General features: G+C 38.8%; 1 protein-coding gene across 1 annotated transcript in view; it reads right to left on the bottom strand.

Moving 5' to 3' along the window:
• Positions 1-4,661: 4,661 nt before the first annotated feature.
• Positions 4,662-17,273, bottom strand: part of EFNB2 (ephrin B2) — a 44,414-nt gene continuing 31,802 nt past the window's right edge. The window contains exons 3-5 of the mRNA NM_204824.2: positions 10,028-10,120; positions 9,155-9,268; positions 4,662-7,580 (exon numbers count right to left, since the gene is read on the bottom strand). Of these exons, the coding sequence (NP_990155.1) occupies positions 7,198-7,580; positions 9,155-9,268; positions 10,028-10,120 (590 nt within the window). The 3' untranslated portion in view covers positions 4,662-7,197. The remainder of the gene's footprint in view (positions 7,581-9,154; positions 9,269-10,027; positions 10,121-17,273) is intronic.

Below are 17,273 nucleotides of genomic sequence, written 5' to 3'. Positions count from 1 at the left end.
CATAGGTTTCAAAAGCTATGCACAATGTTCTGTGCTATTCAGACTTTTAATAATCTACAGCTACTCACTTTTTTTCTGCAGACTTTTGATCCCTTTTCACAGCATCCCAGCTTGCAGACAACACCAAGCTCTGGTGTCCACTCTCCGTTCCATGTAGCGTCTTTGTCCTCTCTGTGTCCAGCAGAGTAACCTGGTCTGGTCTCCTCACATTTTTATAACAGCCAACAGAACAAATTATTTCCCTTTCCTCCAACATTTTTCTTCTACTTGCTGTTACCTGTTCTCCACTGGATCCTCTATCAGAGCTGTGAAGACACTGTCTCTCTTCTTCCTTCCACAGCTGAGCTTGTCTTTTTAGTCTGATTTTTGCCAGGGATTTGTCATTACAGATGTCTCCAGACCTCTTCCCTGGGCAGCTGCTGCTGGCTCACTGGCCTTCTCTCTCCTCTCCTCTACTCTCTTCCTCTACTCTACTTCCTCTGCTCTGCATGAAGCCTTTCTCCAGGAAGAGCCACCTGCAGCTTCTCCCCATCCTCACCTGGTGTTGGCAGGCTCTTGCCCATAAGTTGTAAACTTGCCAGTCCCCATTTAGAATCACAGATTCCTTAAAGTTGGAAGGAACCTTTAAAGGCCATCTAGTCTGACTCCTCTGCAATGAATAAGGGCATCCACAGCTAGATCAGGTTGCCCAGGGCCTGATCCAGCCTCACCTTGAAATTCTCCGGGGATGAGGCATCCACCACATCTCTGGGCAACCCATTCTTGTGCCTCACCAGTCACTGTGAAAAGCTTTTTCCTTGTATCTAACTGTAATCTAACCTCTTTAAGCTTGAAACCATTTCCCCTTGTTCTATCACAGCAGACCCTGTTAAAGAGTCTATCCCCTTCTTTCTTGTAGCTCCCTTTTAGATTCTGGCAGGTGGCTGTCAGGTCACCTCAGAGCCTTCTCTTCAACAAGCATTTGCCAGCACCTCACGTCTTATTGCAAGATCCAAGCACAGGCAAGGAACATCTGCACACTACACTTCCAGTGGTAACTCTAGTTCCCCTGCGAGTCCCACAGTTTTATGGGTTGCATTATGCTTCAATTAAGCATCAAAGTATATCTGTGAGTCATGTGAAAAACAGATATTATTTTATTTCATAGATTATAGCTCAGTCAGCTGAATCTGGCACCATACAGATTATGAATGGCACAACTATGAATACACTGCGGTATATTCTTCAACCTTCTTCTTTTTCCAAAACAAATATTACTTGATTTTTGATCTGATGCGTCATGTAATGACATGCCAACTGTATAATGAGTACATTTGGTGTTTTTAAAACCCTGGGCTTTTTCCCACTACAATTTCTATTTTGGCTACAAAGGTGAAGAATGTCTCTGAGAAAAAACGAGTTTTTGTTTTCTTTTATTTTGCTAACCACTACACAATTTTTAACTTTTCTGCAAAACGGAAATTTACAGTGCACACAGAACAGAATGAGCATGCTGCTGACTGAGCAAGCATTTGATCAATGCATCACAGCACAGCTAAAGAAAGAGGTACAACCTTTTAAACACAGGTAGTAACACTGTTATGCTTACATTGTGAAGCAATTTTTTATGTAATAGAATCTTATTCCACTCTAGATGGATAACAACTGTGAATTGTAATTTTATTTTCCACTTAGCAAAGCCTATTGACTTGGACTAGTTCTTGCCAGGGAGCCAGTTTCATAATAAAGGCAGTAAATTCTGATTTTGTGCTTGTTTGATAATTAATAGTGCAGTGTCAGCAGCAGTGCAAAATGCAAGTATGATGTTTTTCTTCCTCTGCAAGTTATAAAAGACAGGTTATAAGTTAATAGCCTTATGCTATTTACTAAATGGCATTTACTATCATTAACTAAAATGAGTTTAACGGAGTCAGTGGGGGCTCAATTTTATGTGTGAATGTGTGTGCAAGGCCCTCCCATTAACACAGCATCCTTTCCCCCAAGTGTATCTATACAGTTGCACCGCCAACCATTCATTCCCCATTTATAGCAACACTCTATTGCCTTATTGCTAAAACAGTAACAAAAATAGGTGTGTGGGGGTGTCAGTATACATGCTAGCTATAAATATTATAATTATATAATAATGTTTATCATGGATGGAAAAAAAAGAGGCATAGAAATGAAAATGACGTGTAAGCTTGACTCAATCAAATTAATTTTATCACAATTCTTTGGGTGTTTATCAAGGCCTAAAATAAAGCAATCAATTTAAACCTTAAATAAGCTAAGGAGTCGCAGTTCTAACAGACAAAATGTATCAGAAAAGCTTTTAGTATGGACCACAGCATTAATGAGAGCCATGCAGTCACTACTGACATGGCAATCCTCACCACAACCCACCAAGATGAGCAAGTGAAATACCCCACGTACAGGCACAAAGCAAGGAGCGCAGTCTTCATCCATCCAAGTATTTCTATACCTCTGAGTATACAGGAGTATTTCCTTTGAGGTGGCTCATGGTCATAAATGCAGCATTAGGCCCAAGTGATTTACATGAGAAGTCAGCAGATGCTCACACACTCCAGCATGGGCACAGCTTTCTGCTGGACAAAGAAATTCTCCCAGGGAATACGTGGCAGAGGCAGGAGGGGAACCTGAGTGTGAATTGCCCTCTAAGGTCAACCTTCAGCACTGATTTTGTAAGCTGGGTTGATAAAATGAGCTCCACCAGCAATAGGCCATGCTAGTCCAACTATTAGTAGTCTCTAGGGCTTGCATAAATCTGCTTTGAGAACACTTGTGCTACTGCAACACATACAATGCCTCAAAGTTTACCTTTGCAGTCAGTCACTTTTTCTCTGACTAGTCATAAAAAAAATAATTTGACAAATGGGAATTGCAGGACCGATACCATAATAACTTGCTGCCTTTCTTCAATGAAAAATGTGCATCGGTTGTTACAGTGATGAATGCATCTTTCCCCTCTGCAGACCTTTCCCACCTGTTAGTCCGTGGATGATCCTGCCATTTATGCACTGCTTACACGCTGAAAGATAGTTCCTTCACTTTCAAGGTGACTGGACTTTCCCAGAAATTAAGGTATTTGTTAAATGCAAGAACTGATTAACCAAGTGAAAATTAGAGCAACACGACCATAAAATTTGTGTTAAGGATTGCGTCACCCATGTACATTGGCACCAATCTTCTTTAGCTTGGCTTTGACAACGGATGACTTCAGAGTGCCTTATTCACAGCAGCAAAGCAGGGACAGGACATTGCGTGGCCCCACTGAAAGACACATGCTCAGACGTTTTGACATCACGTTCTTTTTAATCCTTCACCATTCCTCCCAGCTTCTTCCATCTCATTCCCCTTCTTACTCAGCCCCAATGTCCCAGGCTCAATCCTCCTCTTCATGAGCAGCAGCAACAGCGCCCAGAAGTGTCCACATTTTGTTTTGTTTTGTTTTGTTTTCCTCTGGCTCTACCCACAATATAAATCCTCCCACTAATTTCTAGGAATTAATCTGCGTGTTTATAATCTCACCTCCCAGATGATCCAGGCAACCTGGTTACTGTGCCTGCTACAAACTCACTGACTTCTGCGTGTTTTAAATCCATTGATATGTGTAAGCAAAAGTCTGGAAAATAAGGAGGTTAACAGAAGTCAGTATGCTGTAAGGAGCTTGTTTTGCTTACAAACCAGGAGAAACCAGGGTAGAGAGATGGGTGAGGAGAGACAGGGAAGAAAGGAAGGAGGGGCTGGCAGAGGCATGCTTGATGGCTTTTTTACTTAAATATAGGACAAAAATAAAATAAAAAAAGAACATACGTAGAAGGCAAGGTTTCCATAGGAAAAAAATATTTTATTTTTTTAAGAACAAATTCAGTTTGAAACAGACGTGGAATGTGACTTTCATAATTTTCATTTTCTGGGAGCTAACTGCAGTGTGGAACTAAAGCAGATTTCAAACTTATTACCGGCTAGTTTAAAAACAGAACAAACAAAACAAACAAACAAACAAACAAAAAAACCAAAATAAAAAAATGAGAAGAAATTATTTATAACTCAAGCATAATACTGTGTTACTTACAAACTGGACAAAGAAATTCTTAAATAAATATTCATGGTACACAATTTCAGCACAAATATGCGGCAATTTGGCAACCTTTTATACCATTTTTTTCCTCAATACAGTGCAAAGGGGAATGACACTGCCTTTAAACAAGCTGTAGCTAAATACATTGCAAAATTCAAATTTTATACAAAACATCTTGCTCAGACTTTATAAAAAACCAACATTGCTTTATATACACAATCTGGTTAAGAAAAGCCATTTTTGTCTTGTTTTCACGTTTTTTTTTTTTCTTTTTTATTTAAAAAGGCAAATAAGGCTACTGTAACACCCCAAATCCATATACAGTAAATCTGAACCTATTTACAGCATCTTCACTTAGACATGATGGTGCAAATTTCAAGTCGGGTGACTAGGGATGATCATACAAGCAAGGCATTTACAGTAATTTTCAAAGCTGAACCAACGTCAAATAAAGGAACAGTTGGTAGATTGTCATAATTCTGCACCAGACACAAAGCAGACACACAGTACATATTTTTTTCAATTAGTTGCAGGTTGCTCTTGAGCAATTCATCTGATTTTTTTTTTTTCACAGTTTAGTACATAACTAGAATGTAGCCAGCTGATGAAGCATGGGTTCAATTTGATAAAAATCAGGATCAGCAAACCCACCCCTTCCTTTCCCTCCCCCAAAATAAAATCTTAATGACTTACAAGAGAACCTTGCATGGATGGATTCACAGAAAGGAAGGGTTGTTGAAAAGAATTACATATGTAGTGTAGTTAGTCACCATGGTAACCTTCCACAGATCCATGGGTTGGGATTTTTTGTTTTGTTTCTCTCATTTGGACCAACATCTCAACGTCATTTTCAGGTCCAGGAAACAGAGAGTGATCATTTCTATGACAGATTTTTTTTTTTTTTTCTTTTCTTGCAGGTGCTCAATGGAGATTTACGAACCCCAAAATGCTGTTGCTACATTTTCTTTCCAAATCAGAAAGCAAAGTGTTACCATAGTAACATGACTATGTTAGAAATGTCTATTTGCATAGCACATATAAAAGTAGAGTTTTCTTATTTCCTCCCCAGGGTGGGAGACGTAGGGGAACAGCCATGCTAAAGAGAAAACTTTAACCTGATCCCCTGCCCCCCCTACGAATCTCAATGAAATCTACAGAACACTTCAGTCCATAAGGCAAGGGAAAACACAACACAGAATATATACGCCGGCACACCTTGTTGTTGTTACCTATGTGACTTCACGACACTTTGGGCCTATTTCCCAATTTTCTCTCACGTGATGCCATTAAAGGCCTTTGGATTTATTTATTTATTTTTAAATATGCTCTCATTACCATTATTTTTGGATAGTGGTTGTTTTTCCCAGAATCGGTTTCTTCTTTTTAATGTATGCATATACATGCATACATAGATATATATATATGTACATGTACACACACACATACATCTGTAGAATGATGACAAGTTAAGACTATTTAATTGCCGCACATGAAATTCACATCTTCTGGTGTAGATTCTGTGCAATCTCGAAACATGTATTAGTAAAAACAAGACAAAACAAAAAAGAAAAACTCTCACTTTGTATCCCTTGTGTTCTATACACCTATTATAAATAAGACATATCTTCCTTCTCCATCTCAGTGTCATAATTAATTTATTTTATTCTTATGGACTGCAGGAGGTTTGCCGTATGTGCTTTAACTTTGCCACAGAGCACCAACTAACTGCTGTGCCCATTACAGTACCTACAGGCACTGTGCAGGCACAGCACTAGGATAAACCAAAGTGTCAAAAGGCTCAGTCAGAAAAATATTCTGTTTTACTCTTAGAGATGAGAAATGTTTTGTTTGTTTTTTTCCCCAAAACTTTACCAGTGATAGCATTACAGCTCATTTGACCCATTGGCTTATAATCACCTTGGTTAGATTTGGCTCTCTGCTATTTTCTTAAATGCTTTCCCTGTGTTTAGTATAATGTGACAGTATAGCAGCTGAGTCTGCTTAAAAGTCTTCTGAAGCAGACTACATTTTTGCTACAGCTTCGAAGCTGTATAATTTATTGCCAGTACCGCAACAGACCTGCCCTAATATATCCTTGCTCTTGTCTTGTCCCCTCCAAGCTTGTTCACTTCCTAACAATACCCCTTTGTTCTACTGTACTGAGGGTACTATTTTTTTTCTGCACACTGGTATTTGATAACCGTGAATTCCTTCAAATGCAGCTCTAAGTCACTGCACGTGTTATTGTGTCTCCTACTTGCCTCTTAAAACGCAGCATACCAAAGTGCTGTGCTACCTAAATGGTTTTTTTCTTCCCAGCTTCTATTTTTGAGGCAGCGGCATTCAATCACAACCGCAGTCAGCCCTTCCCTCCACCACCCAGTCCTACTCTTGACTTGTTGACAGCCTAACTTTTTGGCTGGAAGGCTCCTTACTATCAGACACAATTTCTAAAAATGCATTACCCATTCAAGTGAGGCTGCTGTAGTAGATGGATGGAGCACGCATCTCTAAACATTAATGTTCCATTAGTGATTCAGGAGGTGGAGTGAAAGAAAATCTTATGTGAAGGATGGCAGAGCCCTGAATAACAAAAATAAATGGAACAGTGATGGACTAAAGCAAGAGAACTTCAGCAAGTCTTACTTAGACACCAAGGTCTGTGTGACAAATCCAGTATGCACTGAGAGAGACACACAAAAGTCAGAAGATTGCATTTCAAGCTTGATATCCTACAGCACCTTCCCAGGATGCCTAGAGCTATTAAAATCCACGGATCACTCCATCTTCCCTTGGCTTTTGTACATGCCTGAAGGCCTGCAGCACATGGCTTTGAGGATGATGAATGTAACAAGAGTACAGCAATCAGAATGGGCATCTTCTACATAAAAGTCTTCCAGCTTTTAGTGAATACCGATTCACTGAGATAGGAATTCTACAGACTAGGTTAGCTGTCCAGCTCGAGTTGGCTCTCACAGAAAGAGCTGTTGCCTTCTTCCCTCTGTGCTTGAGTCAATGCTAGCACACAAGGCGTCATCACAAACCCCAACAGAAAGCATTTGACCAGTGAGTGTCCTCTATGCCTCAACTGTACCACAGAATTGGTGGAGTGTTTCTCAGACCTTGTAGTAAATGTTTGCTGGACTCTGAGGAGGCATCTCTTGTACTATGTACACTGGATGTCCATAGTCGCCGCTGACCTTTTCATAGTGGGGGCAAAAAACACTGTCTGCAGTCCTTAGAGGAATGATAATGTCACTGGGCTCAGAACCATTGTTGTTGCCACTGCGTTTTGGGGTGGCTAATGTACTAAGTGAGAGAGTTGTGGTGTGTTGTGGGGAATGCTTCCTGTGTCTTCTCCGGTACTTCAATAATAGAACCACCAAAGTGATGATGATGACGATGAAAATGATGCACCCTGATGCAATTCCTGCAAATAAGGCCACTTCTGAACCCAGTATACTGGAATGCCCAGCCTTACTGCCATCTGTGCTAGATCCTGGAAAGAATGGAAATACAACAGACAAAAGTTATTGCCATCCTGTGACCTGTTTACGCTGCTTAAAAATGTGTAGAGTAAGCAAAGCTAGAAGAATTAACTGACAGCTATACTTTGACAAACCAATTACCCTGTTAGATAGCTAAATGCAAACAGCCGAAGTCAGCAATCAATATTAAACAAGACTTTGTGTCTGTTGGTCTCACTTTTGTGCTGCTCCCAAGCCACCCTGTTTCATACATCATCATCCATCAGCAGTGAGGACTGGCACTGACAAGGCAGCCTTTGATGTACAAGGCATCTTTTAACAGATGCCGGCCAGCTCAGGGCAGCAGAAAGGGGTGGGATAGGACTGCAAGGGGAAAATTAACACAGTGAAACGGTAATTCTCAAAACAACTGGTACTGTTTAGTGTCATACAATTCTGCTATTTTATTCTTCCGATATTGATTTAGCTGTCCTTAGTGTCTCTTTATGTGGACTCCTCATGCTTACAAATGAAACAAAAGAGCTTGAGGCAGTGTGGGAGATGGGCAAAATGATTATGGACTATATCTGTTTATATTACATATCTTACATTTATTTTTAAAAAAATAACAGCACATATTAGGTAGTCAGGAAAGGCTCAACTACTGAACAGCCTGTTGAATACTGTCACATTATTTGTCACAAAATTAAATCAACATTTACTTGAGACCTTCTCACTTGAAAATCTGAACTGACTTCACTCTCTTGATACTCTCTTACATGTAGAACAATGCTGCAGATACTAGGTCCTCATAACATCTGGAACCTCAGCAGGAAATGGCTGAAGCCTGCCCAGTAACTGTCATATCAATGATATCAAATGATGCAGCTAGCAAGGAAAATAGCCAGCCATTTTTGGGAACCCCAAAATCAACTGTCAGCAAATTTTGCTTTGTAACATTTGCAGTTCACTGAATTTTCTTCCAGAGAACTTGTGTTTTAAAAGTTATTCATTTTCTTGCCCATAATACCTGAAATGCACCCTTGAGATTTTTGTTCTGAACCATCCCATCTGTTTATCTTGGTTTTTTCTTCCTTTTTTTTTTTTTTTTTGATCTTTAAATTTAGTGACAGACTGGCCAATGATATGTAGACTTCATATGGTCAGTAAAAAGATAAGGATATGAATTATAGATGTCTTCAAATAAACTTTATAAATGGCTGTCGAGAACCACTTGATAATGTATTATACGGGAAGAGAAAGACAGAAAGACTCGTTCATCTGCCAGAGTACTAAATGTAAGGTAGCATTCACCATCGTAAAGCTGCTTAGAGAATGCCCTATCCAAAAACTTTCCTGTAAATGAGTGATACTCTTACAAGATGTAATTAACTTCTACTGCAGAAAGAGGGGAAAGAGCAGCTGTTGCCAAAACCAGGAGTTCCAAAGTTCTATCCATCAGAGTATCAAAACTGGCTTTTGTGTCATCTCAGTATGAAAACATTTGCTTTTCCGACATTTTAATGCTTAAAAAACCCCATATTTCGGAATAAAGGGGAATCTGCTAGAGCCTTTCTGATCCCAGGGGAAACCTCATAGTACCTACCTGAGTGGTCCTTCACAAAGGGACTCGTGGTGGAGCTCTTCCCATTTGTACCAGCTTCCTGTTCAGGGCGCTTGGTTGGGTCTGTGCTCCGAGGTAACCCTGCAGAATTGGGATCTGTGGGAGAGAAAAACGACTCACTGCAGCTTAGGCGCCTGAAGATATTAAGCTTTATAAGCCGGCTATAGGTATCTTGTGAGACACGGATAGCTTTGAACAGAAGAATCTTTATGCAAAGGACTAGGAGATACAAGAATGTAATTTTCCTTTTAAAGCAAAATCGTTGTATTAGTTATTTCAGAGGTTTAGATTGTGAGGCCATCTGCAGAAACTATAGGGACTCCTGTAATTGGCAAGAAAAGCTTTGCAGATGACATTTCATTTTAACTGAGGAAGTTGATTGACTACTAAACCAACTTCTACTTAGAAGAATAATTCATTCTTTCTGCACAATAGGCTATCTATATATGAAAAGAGACAATGAACAAAAACCTCTCTGTAATCAGAATTCATAACAAGCAAACTATAGAAATATTAGCTTCCCTCCTTTCATGTATTTTAAATAATTTTGAACAGCGCAGTTGTGGCTTTTGTTTTTAAAATGAAAATAAAAATGACTGAAACACGTAATTCCCAGGTGACCCTTCCTTCTAGGGAGCTCTCCAGTGAAGAGATCTTATTACACCAACCCTCCTCCTGCAGAAATCTGTCAGTAGCTGAGGAGCAGAAAACAGGCTTTGCTTTCAGACCATGAGGGAGGAACAACCACACTAGGCTCAGCTGGCTCTCTGCTCTACGCTTGCAAAAGAAGCCTGAAAACTAAAAGGACACTGAGACTGATCAAAGTGGTTTCATGAAACAGCAGATGGTCTTTACCTTGTCCAACTTTCATGAGGATCTTCATGGTTTTTGTCTGGCACACCCCTCCCTCCTGGTTATTCAGGCCCTCCAAAGACCCATTTGATGTTGCTGATTAAAAAAAAAATAAAATAAATAAAATAAAAATAAAATCAGGAAATCAACAGGCAAAGTAATGTGAACATGAGAGTCTGCAAGCAGAAATCTTTCAATCTACTGAGATCTGTCCTTCTTGCTCAGTCTGACCTATGGAAAGTTGTGAAATGTTGAAAGCCAAAGGGAATGAATACATTGGTAAGCTGTACAATACATACAAATGGAGGAATGTGTTATCAAGGTTTCAAATTTACCCAGCAACTTTTTTTCTGCACACAATTGACTGACTGACTTGGACAAAAACACAGCACCTGCTAAAAGGTAATGGAGTCAGCTGAAAGGGAAGCCCTGGCAGCCTCAAAGGAGCAAAGCATTGGAAATTCACTCTGTTGGTGTTTTTTTTTTCAACAATATCTTTATAATCACCACGTTACACCTGCTTCCTCTATTACAAATCTCCTGCTGGAAGAAGCAAAGGCATACAAAAGACCCAGGTGAAAGCTGAGATTCTGCACTGATTGGAAAACCATTTAATATTTGAAAGTACAATCTCACTTTTCTCAGCATTGAGGAGCCTTCCTTGTTGGGGGCAGGCTGGTGGGGGGACACATGCTCTGTTCTCACAAAAACCTACCAGCTCATGCAAACAAACGGGTGTTTTCCCCTGTGTTTATATTGTTCTTTCTTATCTCCACACTTGCTGGGACCGCACACCCCCGCACAATCCTGTCACTACAAGCTGACGTGTGTGCAAAACACAGCTCCTAGGGAGAGTCCAAAGGTTTGAATCACCACCACCACCACCACAACGAGGGCTGCACATCTTATCAGCTGCCAGAAAACCCTTCGGCAACTCCTGGGCACTGTGCACCACTGCCACCATGAGCCGTGCCAGGCCCCAGCTGCTGTCAGTGTGTGCTGATGCCCAGCCATGATGCTGGCACAGCAGGCCTCAGTGGGATGGCGCACACAATGGGGACACCTCACATAAGCCAGGCAGGGAAACGGCCCCTAATGACCCCCAACAGCAGGTCCCAAGCCCATGTGTTCTCCTGTACCCTTGTCATTTCTTGGACCTATGTACACAAGGCCCCAAATGCACAAGCAAGCAGACACATGCTTGCACACTGATACCAGGCCACCAACTGGAGAAAACAAATGGAAAACGAGAGAGCAGAGCTCGCTGCAGTTCTGGCAAACAGCTTAAGCAGCACTTTTCTACGTGTGCCTCCCTCTTTTCAGCTAGGGATCTGATTCAACAAGGGCTTCACACTGCTCAGATCTTTGTTTTTAATTCTCGCTCCTTCTCTTTCTGCTTCCTTGGGGATTTTCTTTCAAATGAAGGCAATGTATATTTCCTTATGCCTTCACAATGTCTTCCTAGCCCCATGGCAGTATTTTTCTTGCTCTAATCTTCTCTCTAGCTGTAAAGATATAAACCCCATACTGCTGAACCCTGCTTCCTAGCCTTTGATCTACTTCTTGGTTTTGTTCCACTCCTGCTTCTTTTGTGACTAACTCAAATTACAGCCACCATACAAACTTCCCAAACCACGCTTTCTTCTTCTAAAATTCCCGTTTCCCTGTATATAGGCCTTCCCAGTTCCTCCTCTTGTTCTCTCTCCCCCCCCACCCTGTAAAATCACGGCAAGGGAAGTATGTGAAACTACTGCTTTTTTCGGAATTGGGAAGACTTCTAAAATATAAAATAGCACAGTGAGTAATTTAAGATAAAAAAAGATCTGAAATGTGCCACTGCATTGCCAGGCTCAGAAAATAATGGAGACATATAGTTTTGTTTTCTTTTGTTTTTTTTCTTCCAGAGGGGAAAAAAAAAATCAATACTAAGAATCAGTTCTGGACATAAATCAAATGTGTCTTTGCTGAAAGTGTTTTTTATGACCTATTTGCCAATGTACCAGAGCACAAGGACAAGGGAAAAAAGCAGTAAATAGAAACACCAAAGCTGAGCATCAACTGAAAGTACAACTAATAAACACTGACTTTGTCTTGCTTTTTTGTAATTCTTCGTTTGCTTTTTAATCTAGGCTATGGGGGTTCACAGCTCTTTAACCACCTTCTACTTGATTTTAATTGAATAGAGTGCTGCTTCTTCTGAACATCAATGCCTTTTTATTCTTTAAAGGCCTATCCATTTAACCTACAGAGCAGGAGATCTCAATAAGATGCAGAGGATGCAGTCTGACCTCAGTACAGAATAAGAAAGTAAGACAGCAAAAAGAATGCAAAATTACTTCAAATACAATCTCCAAATGAGAGGGACCAAATACACAATGAGTCTGGTTGTGTGCCTGTGAGAGTTCAATCTGCCTCACTTGCTTGCTAAAAGAATGCTTTCATAGCTTTGATGTCAGATGAATGAATTTGCAGAAGTATTCACTTTTTCCACAGTTCTTCAAGGGGTTTTCTGAAAGCCTATGTTATAGCTCAGAGTAGAGAGCGCTACATCCTGAGGAACAGAGAATTTTCAAAGAGGAGTATTTCAGTGACAAAGCAAAGTTTCCATCTCCGCTTCTCCCTGTAATTAAACCGACAATTACCCAAGGCCACTGGAGGAAATTATTTTTCAAAATTCATTAAGACTATCGAAATATAACCTCACATATCCCTAGCGTACCAGGAAGAATGTGGGTAGTTTTAAACACATACTTCTAAGCTTCAAAAAGTGGCACAGAGAGAGAGAAGTAATCTGGGACACCAGAGAAAACAGTTTCATACTGCTAATACCCCTTGACAGTATAGTGTGCAGAAGTCAAACAAGGGAACAAGAATAAAATATTCCTCAAATGCTTGCTGCTGTCTTTTTATATTGATCTTCAAGTGAAAATTATACTTGCTACCACCCAAACTCCTCCATTACACTCACACTTCTGCAGGGAAGTAACACTGTACCTGGATCTCTACTTATATTGATGTGATATTACAAAAAGAGAAAGAAAAGTGTCTGTGGATACAGATTTGGGTATGAACACAGAAATGTAACAGAAGATCTTTGCGTTATGTTAAGAGGGAAAGGCTACTCTCTAACTGTTTACACGATCAAATTTTAGAATCTCCATTCAGTTTATTTTTACATACATGTGTATAAATAAAAGAGCATTTTTTTAACTTTTAGGTCCAAATATGGATATGTTTAGAGGAATTTATTCACATACACATGACCTTGTGCTAAGACTAGATACTACTTCAATGTTAACATTAATAAGAACAGTTAAGAATTACTATGATGCTTCTCACGCGTATTAAATTTTCTCAGGATCCCACGCTTCATTTTATATTAATACAGAAACACATAGGAAACTAAAACTAAGTATTAGTAACAAAATATTTGTAGATCTTTTAATGGATTTTCTCTGATTTTCTGAGACCTGTCCTGTACTACTGGTGTCAACTGCAAAACTAATTACAGTCCAAAGCATACTACATTAAACCATTTACAGTTTAACCACACCTACAAATAAATGCATGTAATTGCCCTAAAATATCTATTAATTTTAAGATTTTTTGACAAAATCATAATTTTGATTGGTATTTTTTCAGTAATAAGTAAAAATTGATGTTTGAAATCTACAGAAACACCCTGTATCTGCACTCCTCAAATAAAACTGCAGCTGTCATTTTGTAAGGAATACAAGTTTAGGCTTTCAACTTTAAGAAAAAATGAATTCCTATGAAATTATGGCTAAGAGTCTGCCGATGCAGTCTTACTTTGGAGAAGAAACTACACATTTTCTGTTTCATAAAGCACTTTCTTAATATATTATCTCTTTTAACAGAAGCAGAAATAAATTTATTTGGACCAAAGAATTTCATTCCAGCTCTTCTTTCCCTTCTTTGAAATACACACATAATATATATATATATGTTTGTTGTTAAGAAAGGAACTCATGTAAATCAATGAGTGATGCTTTACATTCATTTGCTTTTAAAACTTCACAAGCTCTGTTTATTATATGAAATGCATTAGTCATAAATGCAGGGGCAGAGTATCAGTGAGCAAAACAGAACCAGCTGACAAGAATAGTTCCTGGCTATGATTCTTATACAGTCCCCATGGAGAGGAAGTAATATTACATTTTAATATGTCTTCATTTGATTGTTATTACACTGCCTCCCAGGAGGCTAAGCCACTGCACGGATCTTGGCTGTTTTCGACCTATCGGGTTGGTAACATTGCTCTAATCAGATGGAGAATTAAGCTGCTGGATTTGTGCCTGTATAGCTTTTCATTCACAAAGAGATTAGAGATGAAGGCACAGTAACAAAAATTCATCTTCCCTCACTCTTAAAAATACAGATTACAAAATTAAAAAACACCATCACAATTATTTAACAGGAAACACCAGTAAACTAAAACCTCAACCACTTAATTCTGTTGCAATTATCTGTACTTTTATGCTTTAGGATAGTGAAAAACATTACCCACTTGCCAAATTAAATGTCACATCCTTTAAACCAAGACAACTTCATAACACATGTATTTCTGCACCTTGGATATGAAATGAACTACATGCCTGAGGAGGGAAATTCAGACTGTCATACATAATTTTCCTGTGAAAACTAAATGAACTTTAAGCCACAGACTGTAGGAAGGAGTAAGTGATCTCAGCTTGTGGGTTAGGACAAAACTGGTTTCATGTGTGTGGACAACATAAGCCATTCAGCATTGTATCAAAATAACAATTAATTGTTGCTGGTGTGGATCTGTTAAGAGGGGAAGTGAGAATTACAGGTTTCTTTGAGCTAGGTCAGTACTGTTTTAACAGTAGTGACTGTCAACATCTTTTATCTTAGATTCTCCTTAAAGTCAGCATCAGAAAATAGGTTTCTCAAAAGCAGAGCTAAATAAAACGTAAAAACTCTATCCATCTGCACTTGTTCACAGCTGTGCTGTTTCCGTGCTTAGAATGGAAAAGCCTACACGCTGCAGGAACAACAACAAAAAAAAAAACAAAAAAAATCACAAAAGCTATAGATCCAACAGTAGTAAGAAGTTATTCTTAATACAAAGCTGCACTTGATCTAATATGCAGTCACAGGATTACTAAGAACATGTAAAGCTTTTGAGGTTTTTCTTTTTAAATTGTATTAAGTAATAGTACACTATTTTGGCCAGGCATCATGTATTCGTGCTCTGACTGCTTTCATCTGCTTTCAGTACTTTTAATGACTTTCTTAGTAAAGCATGGAATAAATAATTCTTCTTTCCCATAAATTATCTGAATTTATGGGACAGGTTTAAGAACACAAGAAATCACACACTGAGAAACCACAAATCACAGATCACAACACAGAGGTTGTTTCTAGACCAGCCAGCGATGAAGAACAAGGCAGCTGAGGTAATAAAGTGTTTTAATTAAATGAAATTAAATTCTTTTTTTTTCTTTTTCTTTTCACTTAGTAGCAATGCCAGATCTGCATGGAGATCTGAGACAGCCAAAAAAAAAAAAAAAAAAAAAAAAAAATTGCTCAGGCCACTCACCAAAGAACAGGTAGTTTGGCAAACACTTGGTATTGGATGAACTACATAAAGTTTAAAGAGAGAAGATAAATATACAAATTTAAACTACTAGTAACTAACAGTGTACCCTTGTTTGTAGTTAAAAAAGTTCACACTGACGATGAAACCTTCATTTTTTTGCTTTAGAATGAAAATGTCTCCCAGAATGTATCTACGAGCAGCCTCAAACACGGACTGTAACTGGTAATATTTCAGTGCATTAGGAACAGTTGCACAGAGTACTGTCAGCATGTTGCCTACATTTCTATCTGCAGGTTGGAGACTTCTGTTTAACTCTTTATGCTTGAACAACACAATTGCATCCTACCTTTTCCACTGATCTTACAGCAACAAAGAGAAGATCTTTCATTTAAAATAAATAAATAAATGAATGAATGAATAAATAAATATACAAACTAGCTGGATTTGCTCAATTGATATTTTCTAGTGTAGGACACCAAAACAATCATTAAGCATCCATAAACAAAATACACTTTACCAGTCATCGTTCATTGTATTTTTAACACCTCTGTTCTGTTTGTCCTACTTGCAAAGTCAAAGTGGCAGCAGAATTTCATGACGATTTTCTCAACCTAAAGATCATCCAGAAACTCTCACTGGTTCCATTTTATTCCATATATATATTTTTTCAAATTAACACATAATTTCTCTTAAATTAAATATTATGGAGTACTCTAAATATTCTTGAAGCCAGCCTTTTTTCCACTCTCCACATGTGACAAAACTTCTACATGAACGAAAGACAAGAAGAATCTTCCCTTCTTTTTCACATTTCATCCTTATCATTTCTTAAATTATGTCCTATATTGTAGCTCTCCAAATTGATATCTAAACAGGATCCACAAAATATATTCTGCACAGCAAGTAAGTAAGCAAGGCCCACGTCAGTCAAACTAAATCCAGAACAAGATGAAGTAAAATAAAAAACAGGCCTCTTCTTGCCTGGAAGAAAGCGAAGGCTCCACAGTGGAATTCTGTGATTCACTTCCTTAACCACTACTCTGAAATGTATCTTGTCCAAATGCAAATGGTGTGACTGGTGGTAATTTGAATGGACTTGTGGCTAACAGGGTTCTCTATAAAATTTTCCCTAAAATTCTCTACTTATATTCATATGACAAGAAAGGGGTAGAATTTTTTACTATTTAATTCTTTGAGGGGTGCAGTGCAGGGGGACACAACTAAGACAGAGCCAATCGGTCTGTACTGTACAATGTACTTTAAAATGCCTTTGTATATGCCTTATAAATATCAACTGCTTAATTACAGGAACACCTCTGGAAATCCATAGACTCTCCTTACTGAGTCTCACATTGCTTGACTGAAAAAAGAACACCCAAAGACCAAAGAATTAAGCACAAAATAGGGAGAGAGTACTTGCACAGTTTCCCTCCTTTCCTACACTCAGAATGACTCTACTAATTCCACGTGGACATGGCATCACACAACAAGAGAACAGGTACAGGAAGAATACAATCCCTTCATTTCTTTTTTTTTTTTTTAAAAAAAACCTTTCCATTAAGGGAAAAAGAGACAATGAGTAACTTGTACCAAAGAGGCTGTGAGCTCTAGCTGGTTTCTGCTGCCTATTATTTTAATAACAGCACCACATTATCTCTTGGTTAA

The sequence above is a fragment of the Gallus gallus genome, chromosome 1, assembly GCF_016699485.2.
Source record: "Gallus gallus isolate bGalGal1 chromosome 1, bGalGal1.mat.broiler.GRCg7b, whole genome shotgun sequence".
Taxonomy (NCBI): Eukaryota; Metazoa; Chordata; class Aves; order Galliformes; family Phasianidae; genus Gallus; species Gallus gallus.
The sequence above is the reverse complement of the archived record's forward strand: the minus strand, read 5'-3'. Positions and strand labels throughout refer to the sequence as shown.